The 14653-nt window shown below is 36.8% G+C and overlaps 1 protein-coding gene across 4 annotated transcripts in view; it reads left to right on the forward strand.

Annotated features, from left to right (window-relative positions):
- The window catches only part of pcdh9 (protocadherin 9), a 202342-nt gene that overhangs the window by 151229 nt on the left and 36460 nt on the right, over positions 1 to 14653 (forward strand). For 2 of the 4 annotated variants that reach the window (XM_008404416.2, XM_008404417.2), the window contains one exon: positions 5731 to 5932. In XM_008404416.2, coding sequence (XP_008402638.1) covers positions 5731 to 5932 — 202 coding nt within the window. The remainder of the gene's footprint in view (positions 1 to 5730; positions 5933 to 14653) is intronic. The other 2 variants (XM_008404419.2, XM_008404418.2) reach the window with 1 other exon arrangement.

The raw sequence follows: 14653 nt of genomic DNA on the forward strand, positions 1-14653 counted from the left end.
TTTAATGTTGGGCAAATAAAACTGTATGGTCAGTTCAGTGAATTATTAATTAAGTCGTTTGCTAAGCAAATAAGCAAAGCCGTAGAACAGATTGTAGAAGGAGAAAAAAAAAAATCAATCAACACCAGCAGTGGAACGCAGAAGGGGGGTGAAAAAAAAACACACGCATTTTCTAAAACGACCAGCAGATGGCAGAGCACCTTTGGTGTCTTAAAGAGAGAGCAGGGCAGAGATGGAGGGGGAGTAAGGAGATCTTTTGGTGAGTGAGTTTTGTTTTCCTGGTTGACTGATCTCCCTTCGTGGTTTGATTGTGAGAATGGACTCGTGGGAAGTGTTCGCTCACCGCAGGTGTCAGGCTGCTGTTAGATAAGATTATTTGTGGTGGTGAGGAGGTTAGTTGCATTATTTTGTCTGTGTGTGTGTGTGTGTGTGTGTGTGTGTGTGTGTGTGTGTGTGTGTGTGTGTGTGTGTGTGTGTGCGTGCGTGTGTGTGTTTGCAAACGTGTCTGCGTGTGCGTGCTGACATTATGTGTGCGTCTTCTCATTAAATGTTGGCCTGATAGGAAGGCTATATTGTGTTCATTTGGAACACGATACAACACAGAAGTTGTTTTGAACTTGCATACTGAGCTCCATATGGTCAAACTCGGGAGGAGAAAGACACAGAGGCAGGGAGGGATTTTAGTTTCATAAGCCCTACCCCCTTTTTTTTTGTTAAATTAAATTAAGGTGCTGCTGTTTAAAGTCTGAGAGAGCAGTTTTTTGCAGCGGATTTTAATGTGAAAGATATAATTTTTGAGTTATGATGTAGTTTCACATGATGTTTTTATTTGAAAGAAAAGTAGAAAACAAAATCTAAGCCATGTAAACAGTCATCAGAATGTATTAATGTTCAGGGTATGATTTGTGGCACATGTTCTCTTCATCCAGAATGAAGAGAAGATAAATACTGGGTGGTCCACAGCAGCATAATCTCCTCTTTGGTCTCCATTTAGTGTCTTGCTGTTCTTCCAGCTCAACCAATCAGGGAAAGACACCTGCACACCCAAATTAACATAATGAGTAGGACTTTTACGACCTTACTGGTAACAATGATATTTTAGGTTCCAGAAGAGCTGTATTAAAAAGATATTCCTTTACATTTGTAACATCACAGATCTGCAGCTATTACACCTATAGCTGTTAATTATAGCTATACCTTATTATTTTATCAATATATATTTTTGCAATGGGACACTATTGCTTTTCAGCAAGAAGGTCCTGAGTTTGATCTTTCTGCATGCATTTTGCATGTTCTCCCTGTGCATGCGCAAGTCCTCTCTGAGGACTCTGACTTCCCCTCACTGTCCAATTAGATGGGACAGTGTGTGTGTGCATGGTTATTTTGTGTGTCTCTTTGTTGCCCCATGATGAACTGCCAGCATGTCCATGTTGTAGCCCTCTTCTCACACAGTGATCACTGGACATTGGATGTTTTTTTTTTCTCTTTGGCCTCTTTTTCTACATCTTTTCTACATCGTTACTGTACATCTCACTTGCACATGCATAATCCAGGCTGCCCACCACAGTCTAGTCAGTAGTTTTCTTTTTGCATACAAAAAAATCTTTCCAGGAAATGTTTGCTACAATTGTCAGGATTTCTGTAGCACCAAGCTCAACTTTTGTTTGTTCTTTCAAGGTGTTGCTGGAGTTTGAAGTAATTAATGAAAGAATAACCTAATAATGTGGTGCCCCTCGTGTCTGAGTGCAGTAATCATCAGATGCTCTTTTCTGAACTATTTCTTCAGTGCTAAATTCATTGGCAGCCTAGATATTCATACATATTCTCAACTTCAAAATTTCTCAGAATACAGAACAAAATTTTCTCTTGGAGATAGTTGGAAATTTGTGCAGAAAGATGCTCAGAGAAACCAGATTCGGTCTGTGCTATGCATTATTATAGGATTCTTACTTGAACTGTTTTCCTTGTTTTTTGTTTAGTTTTTTTTTATATATTTTTTTTATATATATATTTTACCCTCTAGTGGTCTTTATAGAACAGTAAATGGACAGGAAACTGGGAAGAGAGAGAAAGGAAAGACGAGCAATAATCCGCCCAATGAAATCAGGACAACCGGATCACGAACTACAGCCTCTGCACATGGTGCACATGCTTATCCACCCAGCTCTCTTAACCCTTGTGTGTGCGAGGACTGAGGCAAACGTAGAGGACTATGGCAAATGATACAAGTTTTACGTGTGTGGGGTCGGTTGGACCCCATTTCTACATACAAGGCTTTAACAGTTTTCTTTTTACCTCAAGCTTGTAATCTAGTTTGCTCATGATTGCTGTGGATGCTGCATTAGCTTGTTACTGTAATAAGAATGACTGACGACATCCACAGGTGTAACGGACACCTGACATCTTCAAAGTTTTTGTTGACTTTGCACCATGACGCTGTTGTGTATGCTGGATGAAATGTAAATGAGTCATCGAGTCAAAGAGATGCTTACAGTAGTTGTTTTCAAACAAGTTCTTCAGCTTGCTTAAGGAATCACTTTAGCAATACAAATTTGGCTATAAATATTCATTCAGAAAAAAAGTTGCCCTTTAAAATGTAGTCGATTAGTTTGTCACAAAAACAATTTTTTTTTTTTCTTTGAACGGTACATCATTCCAGCTTTGCAAAAGCTTAAATATTCATAATGATTACAAAACTGAGAAGCAGCTATTAAGTCAGTTTTTATTCCTGGAGAATATATTTATCAGAGTTTTACACAAAACTGTCCATTTTGACACATTTGAGACACACTTTCCTCACAGGTATGAGAGCACCAAAACGTGAACATTTTCTAAAGTAATTTTCCGGTTTTGTTAGAATTTAAACCACACAGCAGAGCAGTGGCACTATTTGCTTTGTGTTTGTTAAAGTAAGTGTGTTTGGTCAGGCAAATTATAAAAACAAGCGGATAATAAGGGTTAGCAGGCATGATAAGCCATAATATCTTGTAAACTGGCAGCAGGGATACTTTAAGCCGGTCTTATGCTAATATTACCACGAGTGACTGTCAGCTAAAGAAAAACACAAATATCTTCAAACATGCTTAAACCCATTTAATAACCACATGCACAAACTCCGACAGAAAACTCCCGCAGACATAAATAGTGCATGACATACAAAGCTGGAACATTATTTACTTTGTTTTTGTTTAGCATGAAATTGTACACAAAGTGAAATAATTAATTGTTCAGTAATTGTCTGGCACTAAATAATAATGCTTTTTGTACAAATAGGACCCCGAGGAAATACTCTTAACTGGTTGAGCACTAAAGTGCAGCAGATACATATATCGACCTGTCTGAAACAGATACATGTCGCATATGCGAATACTGCATACGTCATGTCATAGTGAGATACCGAGTCAAAACATTGCTGTTCTCTTCTCTGCACTTTGTCATATGAGCCATTTTATCATTTTTTCTTTATGTATTCCTACATGTGAAAATATATGTTTAAATATAATCGTCAGTATTTTTAATTCATTTATTGCTTTGTAATATGCATTTGTCTTTGACGTGAATGCACACATAAGGCCAGTGTCGTTGACATTTGCAGGAAGATAAACATTTACAGCTCCATTTAATTAGGTGCAGATACGCCAAACATGCCATCTTTAAGGCTTCTCTTAAAGATGAAAACCAGTGACTTCACAGTCACTGGTTTTACACGTGCACCGCATAGCTCATGTAAAACTGATAGCTGTGCTCTGGCTAATTAGCTGCACACAAACAAACAAAAGAGAAACCTTCTTTAAAGGTGGGTTATCCTACCCAGCTGGACTGTTGGTATGTCATCTTCATTTGAAATGCCACATCTGTTCATCTGCCTCTCTATAATTGCTAACAGTGACATTTATCCAGATTCACGCTGCTTTACAAGACCTTTACCTTTATTTAATTGTGTGCTGGATATTCGACTTTCAGTTGTCATTGTTAAACTCTATCTATCTATCTATCTATCTATCTATCTATCTATCTATCTATCTATCTATCTATCTATCTATCTATCTATCTATCTATCTATCTATCTATCTNTCTATCTATCTATCTATCTATCTATCTATCTATCTATCTATCTATCTATCTATCTATCTATCTATCTATCTATCTATCTATCTATCTATCTATCTCAGTTCTCACCACCATTTTTCTACAAATGAAGTACCTCTCCATCTTTTTCAACACCCTTTTCTTTTTTCTTCCTTTATACTACCTTTTTGTTTAATTGAATGTTGCACGCGCTCGGAGCAGTTCTAAAATATATAATGAGATGATTTGCATTAGACTGCAGATTGGGTGACCTTTGCTTTTGCCAATAATTACTATAAAACCCTCCTCTGTCTGTCATCGCCAAGGATGTGGCAGGGACCTCTCTATGCTCACAAAAGGTTAGCTGAAGGCTTCTGTCTGGACTTATGAAAAAGCCTGAGGAAAATGTCATTAGAGCACGAGAAAAAGACACTCGGAATTTACAATAGGAAATTCAATCAGGAAGGCTTTTAGGATGATCGGCGTATTTTTATTTATTTATTTTTTTCTGTTATTCTTGGGGGAGGGAGTTTCTTTTTTTTTCTGAATCAGAAGTAACATTTCTAAGATGAATTGCACTAATTATCCCTGTTGGTGAAATCATTTATAAGTTTGAGCTTCCACAGATTAAAACTAAGTCAATTATTGGTCACTATCCAAACAGATTTTACAGCCTCAGCATAATAAATAACATGATTGAATGTTCAAATGTAACATCACAATAGATGCATTATTTGCATCATGACATGACATTTACATTGTGGCTACAGCTAGTTTATTAATCAGTTTGTTTACATTTTACTTTCAGTTCTTGCAACCACTGCATTTTATTACGACCAAATTTGCAATAAAGCTGCTCTCATTAACCCACACACACACAAAAACACACACACATGCAAAGAAACAGCCATGTTCTCAAGCAGAAATATTGTCAAATATTGACTGTTAATGTTCACTCTTAAATAGAATGATGCTAAACATTGCCATGTTAGAAAATATATTATAAGACATATAAAAAATAACACTTGTATAATCGAAAATTTCTTTGATCTTTCAGAGTACCGAATCTCAAAATAACAACCCACTGGGGAATGGTTTTGCTGACTTCAGGATCTACTTTGACTTTACCATTATCTAAACAAAGTGACAGGACAAACTAAATAGTGAGGTTGTTAATGTTCCTGCTGCTGATTTAAAACATGATTGTATCACCCAGCAAGGGAGGAGGAATTAATAACCATCATTATTTATGCCACGCATTCATTACACCACGTACCTATGAAAGAGATGGAACTTTTTATTTTTCATCCTGATTAATTTTTGTAACATTGCATGGTATGAATTCGCATGCTGTTACGGGTTGTCAATGTGCAGTGAAACGTGACTATATTTGCAATGCCTGAACTCCCTTCCCCGTGGATTACCAGAACAGGTCAAAGTAGACCTTTTAATTCAAAAAAATCGGTTCGCAACCCTAGTAGTCTGCATTATTTGTTCAAAATTATTCACGCACTGCTATCCCAATCAGGACTCGTTGTGTAATGCAGCAAGCATGAGCATGTTTGGCTCAATGTAAAGAAATACTTTGAAAAGAAAAGAAAACATGAGGGGGCAGAGCAGAGCACTAACATCAGAGGCTCTGTTTTGTGCTCTTGGTTCTAGTCACAGCGGCGCGTCACGTTTCACCTGCCGGATGGCTCTCAGGAGAGCTGCAGTGACAGCGGTCTGGGGGACCACGAGCCTGTAGGCAGTGGCTCTCTCCTCACACAACCTCTCCCTCTGGTGCAGGCGCAGGACGACTTCTACGAGCAGGCCTCCCCAGATAAGAGGACTGAAGCTGACGGCAACTCCGATCCTAACTCTGGTAAGTTGTAACATCTCTTCTCTTCAGTGCGTTATTGATTGCTTCAGATTTTTTTATTTATTTATTGTTTTCTTTCTCTGCCATTCTTCTGGAAATTGTCCTCTTGTAACATCAAGAACAGTTTCACACATTTCTACACGGTTTCTTAATTCCTTTGCTTTATTCCAATTTTGTAGACATTGTGCGAGACGTAATACTGCCTGCTTCTTTTCTCCAAAGCGCTCACACGTTGTATTCAACACGGTGAATTCTGAATATTTGTTCGGAAGTTCAGGTTGAGAAAATGGAACCGAATTACATTTTCCTTCCTGAAAAGGGATAATAAATTGTCATAAAAACAACATCTGTCTCTATAAAGGACTGAACACACCAAATGTCATTTAATTTAGAGTCATTTCATTGCACAAGTAGGTTTCTAGTGGATACATGAGCAGGTCATTCATTTCTCAGTTAATCATCCAGACTTGTTCATTCCTCCCAGGAGCAAACCTGGGCCTCCCAAAGGCTCCTCACCTATTTGTGAAACTCATTTGATTTATTTAGAGATGATTTCCCAGTTGGAAATCTTGATACTCAGCTGAAGATGTTAACTTCCCACTATTTCTGGTGGGAATGTACATCTCCGACCCAGTTTTCTCATTTTATCATTAAGAGGTGAGGCGTGCACAAAGACCAAACCCATCACCCGAAGGTCGATGCCAGCATGCCTGCTGAGGTTGAGGCAGCCAGCAGTACATAAAAACAAATGCTGTGCATAAACTGAGTTTGTGTGATATCATATTGACTCCAACTTAGCAGCTGCGGTCACAGTTGGCAGTAGCATTCGGTGAGTAAAGTTCAGACCCAGTGGCTCACTTTGCTTACAGAGCTACATGTGGACCTGCCATGTGCAGGGGCTGCGCAGAAAAATCCTCCATTTAGACAAAAAAAAATAAAGTAAAATTTAGCTCATGATGAGTTTAAAAGGATTCTAGCCCACAACAGACAATATAGGCAGTGTATTCAGCATACAAAGAACTGTCCTGGCCCATAATCTGAAGGAGATCTTTGACCACACCAAGAATTAACAAATGTGCAAAATAGCAATTGGTTTTGATCAGTAGAGATAGAGACTCCTTTCACTCTACTCCTTCCACAGTAGAGTGAAAGGAGTGGTAACGGGTTCTTCTTACATAAATGTGTAGCACATTAAAAAAGTGCTTGATCTACTGTCATCTGTAGAATACTTAATTTAGGCAAACATGAAGAAGAACAGAATAAATCCTCAAAGTGTTGTGCAAGTAAGAGGCTTCACCATGGACAATGGGTGTATTTATTTCAGGTTACCATCATCTCTGTACTTAGTGAAAGGGATTTTGTTTGTTACTGTTGTTTGCCTGTCGGCAAACTCTTAGCAGTGACAGCAATGGTCTTTGATCACTGACCTGCTTCTTGGCAGGATAATGATTTTATGTCTTGTCAATGAGGGATGTGTTACCTGCTGTGGTACTCTCAAATATATGAACTCAGTTGTCCCAGGTTAACTAGTTTTCAGTTACTGTCTGTCAGACTTAAGCCACAGATTCTTTCTTGTGCTAAAGGTATAGTTTTACTTTATCTGTTGTCAAAAGGAAGTGATATATGAAGCATATTTTTACTTATGAGATAAGTAAAAAAAAAAAAGTATGTTCCCACAGTACTGAGAATGTTCCAACATAGTAAATGATTTTTGATGCGACCGTAATGGTGGGTGGTCTTTCATTTTTTTATTTTATTTTATTTAGGCTTTTAAAGGTAATAGTACTGCTTTTTGACAAAAATAATTCAAGTAGGAATGAAAATGACAAAATGGCTTGAATTATAAAATTATTATGGAACTTGGGGACATGAGTCTGTTGAGCACGTTAGAAAAAAGTGATTAGTTTTAACATGATTATGTTAAAGCCAGCTTTAGATAAATGTATTTGTAACAAGTTTAGTTATATATAGAAATCAACATTAACCTTTAGGACATATAAACTTTCTTGATTAATTGAAAGTATCTCTTGTTCATAAAGCAAGAGTTGGTATAGGCATATTGTCTGTAATTTACAAGCTATATTGTTGATAGATCAGACTATACTCTGATAAAGTGAATACAACTAATTGAATAACCTCCAGTGCTTAGCCTTCTTTCAGTGGAAAAAAAACACAGAACTTTCTAATTATATCATGTTATACAGGAAAGCAATGAGACGTACGTAGGTTGCAGCTTTCATGTGAATTACCCACGCTTACAATGTAGGAGCTGAGAGAGTTAGGGTTCACTGACTCTCTCAGCTCCTATAAGTGGTTATCTCTTTTTTTTTGCCTTGAGGAAATCTAGAAATTCTAACCAAACTAAAAACACGCAAAGAAACAAAGCAATAGAAACATTTGTTGAACAGAAGAGTGAATGGCATGGCAGACAGACAGATTGTAAATAGAGACACGGCAATCAAGAAGCTGATTTAAATTTTTCGTTATCATGCGTTTAGTTTTGTGAACACGGAAAGATCATTGACAGTGATATAACGGCGATAGTGTGAAAATAAGGTTACAAAAAACTAAGTGACCGAAAAAGAGACGTGTTCATTTGCATAAATTTTTTAAAGTAAAAACCAAAGACGCACATTGGTATGCATTTTATTTATTTATTTATTTTTTTTTATAAAGTGAAAATAAATTTCAAGTAACTTAGTACATATTATTCAAACTAAACCACATCATATAGTACCAACATTTATCAGAACAAAATCAACAAATGACACCATGAGAGTAATGTATGAAGAGTGTATAATACTAAAGTCCCTACAGCTGGTTCAGTTTTAAACTTTCAACACTAATGCACACAATCCCCAAAAGTTAGATCAACTCCATCACAGCAATGATGACAGAAACAGAGATTGATTTGTAATTAATATATTGACCAGTAAAGAGACTATATCTTTCAACTACAATTCAAATTTGCTTTAAGAAGTGGATTTGGCCTCATTATTGTGCATATTCAAAATTGTCACTTTTAGTAACACATTTTACCCAGCAGTATCTTTCACATGTAATGACAAAGCAGAACCCCTTTGCTTCCATCACGGACTCCTGTTTTACCTAACAGGAATCTGATTTGTAGATGGGCTATAAATCGATGTTACAAAGATATTTATGTTTGAGCACACTTGCAGGTGTAAAGAATCCATCCTGTCAACCTCAAAACAAACATTGAGTAGAGAGGAATGAAGGGTTCAGTTGCCCTGGAGTGAAATTATCAGGAAAAACTAGTGCGGTAGTTTTTAGGTGAATAAACACTCCAACTGACTTATGGCTCCGCTACCTAGTAAATGGCTTACATTCGGTAGCAAACCTTGGACAGCAATTATTCTCACCCTATTCCCATGGATCAAAGCTGATGCCACACTGCAGAAGGTATAGAGATTGAACAACATTCATGTGAGTGAAAGCTGTACAAAATGCCCGGTAACAGCTGGAAGGCTAAAAAAGGTAGACTACTGAAAGTAGGATTACTTTTTTTTTTTTTTATTGTGCTAAGTGAAAACATAGAATGTTTTATGTTTAGCATATTGTTGCAGGATGCAAGTAATCGGGTATTTCGATCTATTAGATTTGTATGAAACCACTGACGCGACAGCCACCGGCATCACATGCAGTTTGTTTACATAGCATGCATGACAAAATATAAACGACCAATGAATATTGGAATGTGGCTCATCAAAACAAAAGGCAAAACAGAAAATATATTTCTGTGCTTAACACTCAGAAATAGTCATCCATTCTCATAAAATAGCAAAAATTACACTGACTCACAATTTCACATTCTCTGTTTTTTTACCGTGTGCATCAGCAGCTCAGTCAGCAGGCAGTTTGTCTCCCCATTGTTCTGGCTTATACATGTATGACTGCTAACGCTCATATGTCCTGACAATATTATTAATGTTCCCTTCATCGCTTATTGTCAAATCTTGATATAAGCCCTGCTGTAATTGTCATCGCTAACTTAACTGCAGGAAGCCAAAATGCCACGTTTACCTCTGATCTTCTGCTGCCCTCACTACACTGCCCACCCTGTGTGACCTCAGGTTCATGTTACATTATTCACATCTTTGTGTCATATATTTGTTTTATTTTCTCCTAATCAAAGTACTTTTAACAAGTGTCAGAACCACATTCTATTTGTAAAACATCTTAGCATTAAAAAGGGGTGTATTGTGGTGAGATCAAGCGTTTATGCATCTATTTAAATCTTTAAATGATTCGAGTGCGATTTAAAAACTTAATTCAATAGCAACCAGTAATGCATATCGTACTTTTATACCAATCAAAAAGATGATTTTTATCCCCTTTACAAAGAATTTCAGCTTTTTCCCTTCAGTGTGAAGTTTTTAGTCCCAAAATGTAGGATAACCTGCTGTTAATGAAGCGAACAAAGTGAAGTGGCATCACTGTGGATCTTTAACAAATTTCATTTCATGGTAAAATTCTTATTTCAACACATTATTTATATCAGTCACATCTTTCAGTTTTTGACTCTGTGTCCTCCTGCTCTTGGGCATTATTAATATATGAATGGCTGTGATGTGTTCCTATATTTTACAATCTGTGTGTGCATGGATATGTATTCTCCTTTTGTTTTTATTTTCTACATATAATTTGTTTTTATTAATTTTACTTAAACATTACTTTTAAACAGCTGAAAAAAACAGGTTGATTATATAAAAAAAAACTGTTATGAAGTATACCCACTTGAATGCATATATCCGAGCTGATGTGTGCTCCAAGTAAGTTGTTGGTGAACTATACGAGATGCACTGGGCGATTTTCTTGAAAACTTTATTGCATTCCAGGACTGGCATCTCCGCACCCTCTGTTTCACCATTCCTCCCACTGTGGCCCACTGTGCTGCATGAGGAGTCACTAAGATGCCAATCTGTTGAAGTTGAGGAAATAAAGTCGGCACTCTCCAGGGAAATAACAGCTCACCAGCCCTAACACTGCATTTCCCATTCTGTGCAGCTAAAGTTCAGTTACTTGGAATACAAAGTTTGTTTGTTTTTGTATTGGGGTTGTTGGTCCTCACATATTAAGGAATTTGATGCAAACTGATTGTCTATAATTTGTATTCATCATGTTCTGTGAAAAGAAATTAATCAGATTTTTTTTTTTTTGCTAAGATGCCTTCAGAGGACATGGATAACTTGTGTGTTCTTATTTGAATGTAGTTTTCATTTTCCACCCTAACAAATGCAAAGTATTGACTTGAAATTGAAGTCTCTATCTTTATTAGCTTGTTCTAATAAAACAAATGAAATAAACCACAAAAGGAGAGGTTACTATGTCATCAGATGCTGAATGTCTTCAAGGACCAGTGGGTGTCCCTTTGCAATTACAGAGTGAAGTAATTCTCTGCGGTTGCTGCATAATGAAGTCATAATAAAACAAATAAATGACCACTCCACAAAACCTCCAAAGGATTCTGAGGAAGTTGAAGGAAAGCTGAAATAATTCATGAAAGGAGAGTGTAAATATACAGTATAGAGGGACGTGAGCTGATCTTAAACAGGCGTTATTGAACAAAAGACTCAGATGAATTATTTGATGAATGCGAAAGACAAATATAAGACTAGAAAGTCTTTTGCAGAATCAATTTATGCAAAAACAGAAAGTAAAGCAACAGATTTTGTTTCAGACAATTATAATTTAGTTGTATAATATAAATTTTATTTATAACAGTTGTCTAATCTAAAGGCAGTAACACTTAACATGTGATGCTGATGTATTTGTGTAGACTCAGCATAAAGTAACTGATTTCTATTTTTATAAGCATTAGATGTGTGTTTTTTTTTTATTTCTGCTGTTGCTTATTTTAATGTATTAAGATGTTAGTTATTAGTATATCACAGTAAACCAACTGACATGGAAATAATGAAATTAAAGAAACTGTCAGAAACAAAAAAAACATGCTTAACACCAACTTAGCAAAGGGTTGACGTCAAAAAATTGTGTACTTTTCCCGCTGTCTGTCTGTGTGTCTGTTAACAAAGTCAGTAAATCCTTTTTAATTTTTTATCACAATCGCATAACAAGCAATGCTTTTGCAGTTTCTTGCAATATATTGCATGTGTAATGCCATTTAGTCCCCAAATCTTCAATACGGTTGATATTAGGATTTTGGTGAGCTCAGTTAAAAAGCGTAACATTAGCATGCTTTATGCTTTGGGATAATTGTAAAACATTGCTGCATCCCTACAAACTGGAAATGGTTCTTCACCCACAGAACTTTTCTAATCGTTTGTCTATTTTACATCTTCACAACATGATTTTTATCAAAACACAACTAAATATTCTATTTGAGTTTATACTAAATACTAAGATGTTATTTGAGAAAATGGTAGGCCTGTTTTTATATGAAAACCAAACACTTATAAACACTGAATTTATTTTTACTCATTTGATGCACAAGTGAGATGAAATGAAATTAAGAAAAAAACAACACTCTTTAGAACAGAGAACAAAAAGACTTCAACACAGCCTTGTGAGTGGGCTTATAACATGTTCTTGTGATGTGTGCATTACTCTTGGGCACAATTTGGATTTTTGCTTTCATGCTGTACGTGTTCAGTTCTTGGAAAATAAGCGGAGAGTTGATAAACCTTGACTTGGGTTGAACAATAAAAAAGACTGCAGCACTCTTGATGAGCTGCTGAAGTGGAAGAATGCACTTAAGTGTCACAGACAAAGGCATTTGAAGTTGAAGTAATCCACACACGGAAACTATTGCCATGATGTGATGATAAAACAAAGCCCAGAGCAGTCATCCTGATCCCTGTAGCAAATAAAGTTAAAACTAAATGTTCACCCACCACTAAGCATCAGTGAGGTGGAGAAAAGAGTAAGGCTTTTGCTCGAGATTAAACATTTAAACATGAGTTAGACAGACTTGATGCTACCTTGCTTCTTAGTTGCTTGCTTTACTTTTTAATATGTGTGTGAATGCTTCGCTCATTATTCTGTAATATCCGTTAGCCATTAAGAAAACTCTGTGATTCCATGTATCTTACAATGTGTCAAAATATCTTGTTTGCTTACACTAATAGCTTACCATAAGCAAAGAATAATGGTAGAATACTGCAAATGAAATGCAATCTGGCATTACTCTACAGCTAATTAGGAGAAGGAAGGTCATTATACATTTTACATGCTGTATCCTACTGTCAATTTGCAGATAAAGAAAATATTTTACTTAGAAGACACTTGAGCAAAACATGTTTATTCAGTATCCTAGAATTAAAACAAAAGATAGAAAAAAACAAAGGTCCCGAATCAAATGCAAGACTCACACAAAGAAATCTTTCACCCTGCAGGCTGTGATGCTGTTGAGACAATCTATAAATAGCATCTTTAGATGCCATAAGGCCTCAACATATGGGTTTTGCTAGCCACCATAAGTCATATATTGCAAAGATAATATAAGCCCTATAACTGTCTGGTTTTAATGATGCACATATTTTCAAATAAATACGTACACTCTACATATAATGAATTCTTTATTGTGGAAATTATGGCAATTTAGAATCTCTCTCTCATTTGAATAAACATAACAGACAACTATTCTGAAGCACTTGCCAACAGCTTTGTTGTTCCTGTGGTACAGATGCCCAGCAATCGACTATCCAGGATAAACAAGACTACCACCAGACTACCACTCAGTCTGGCTGCCATCCAACCACCTCAGTCGCAGACAGCCTGTGATGACTTTCAGTTGATGGTGTGCAAAAAAAGCATTAGATGGCAGCCACAGATCTGTTGACAGTAGCTACCTCCTGCTACTGTAAAACCAGTGCCTCTTTTGATTAATTTACAGTATCGGTTATACCAGAATGGTATTTCTAAAATGCAGAGGCTTCGTTTTGAAAAATGTATTAATGCGAAGGATTAGTTAAAAGTAAGATTTACTTTCCAACAATGCAAGTTGTGTGTTTTGCTTTAAAAGGGGAAATTCAGAGCGATGATATATGAATATTCACAGTTCCAAATCTCATTAAGCCCAGTTTTGCGGTGCTTAAGAAAGCGGACGTGCGGTTGTGTGTTCTCTCTGATACCTAAATCCCGCTGTGTGAAGAGGAAGTCGCAGGGTAGAGTAGCTGGGGCCCCTGACCAAGCCTGTGGGTGGGTGGCATGGATTCATAAATCAGGGAGCAGTGTTAATCTCTCTCAGGTATTGGAAAGCCAGACCTCAGTAAATATGTTGCCCCAGGATACAATGGGGTTTAAAGGATTTCTGTCTCCAAAGAGAAATTAGGCAGGAGCTTCAGAAGTGAGCTAAATAGAAATGCTTGCTGGAGCATACCGAGAACGCTGGGTGCTGCTGTCAGCTAGTAAACATTGTCTGAGAGTAGCCTCAGTCATTATTGTTGCAGCCGGTGCCAACATCCAGGGTGAGCAGACGGGTGGGCTAATGAAGAGCATCTCCTCAGCCAATGATTAGTCACAATTGGTAGGAGAAAAATGTGAGAACACTCATTGCTGGGAATGAACATTTTTTATCTGCTATTTGAAAAGAGAGCCAATTACAGTAACTTTGTGTTATGCCTTAACCGCTCTGTTTCCTGGAATTCTTTGAAGAAAAAAAAGTACTTTAAAATAAATCAGCTCTGTGGCTGTTTATATCTATACAAGTATGCAATGTTCTGACTCCATATTCAGTTCACT

The sequence above is a fragment of the Poecilia reticulata genome, linkage group LG3 (assembly GCF_000633615.1).
Source record: "Poecilia reticulata strain Guanapo linkage group LG3, Guppy_female_1.0+MT, whole genome shotgun sequence".
NCBI classification, from domain to species: Eukaryota; Metazoa; Chordata; class Actinopteri; order Cyprinodontiformes; family Poeciliidae; genus Poecilia; species Poecilia reticulata.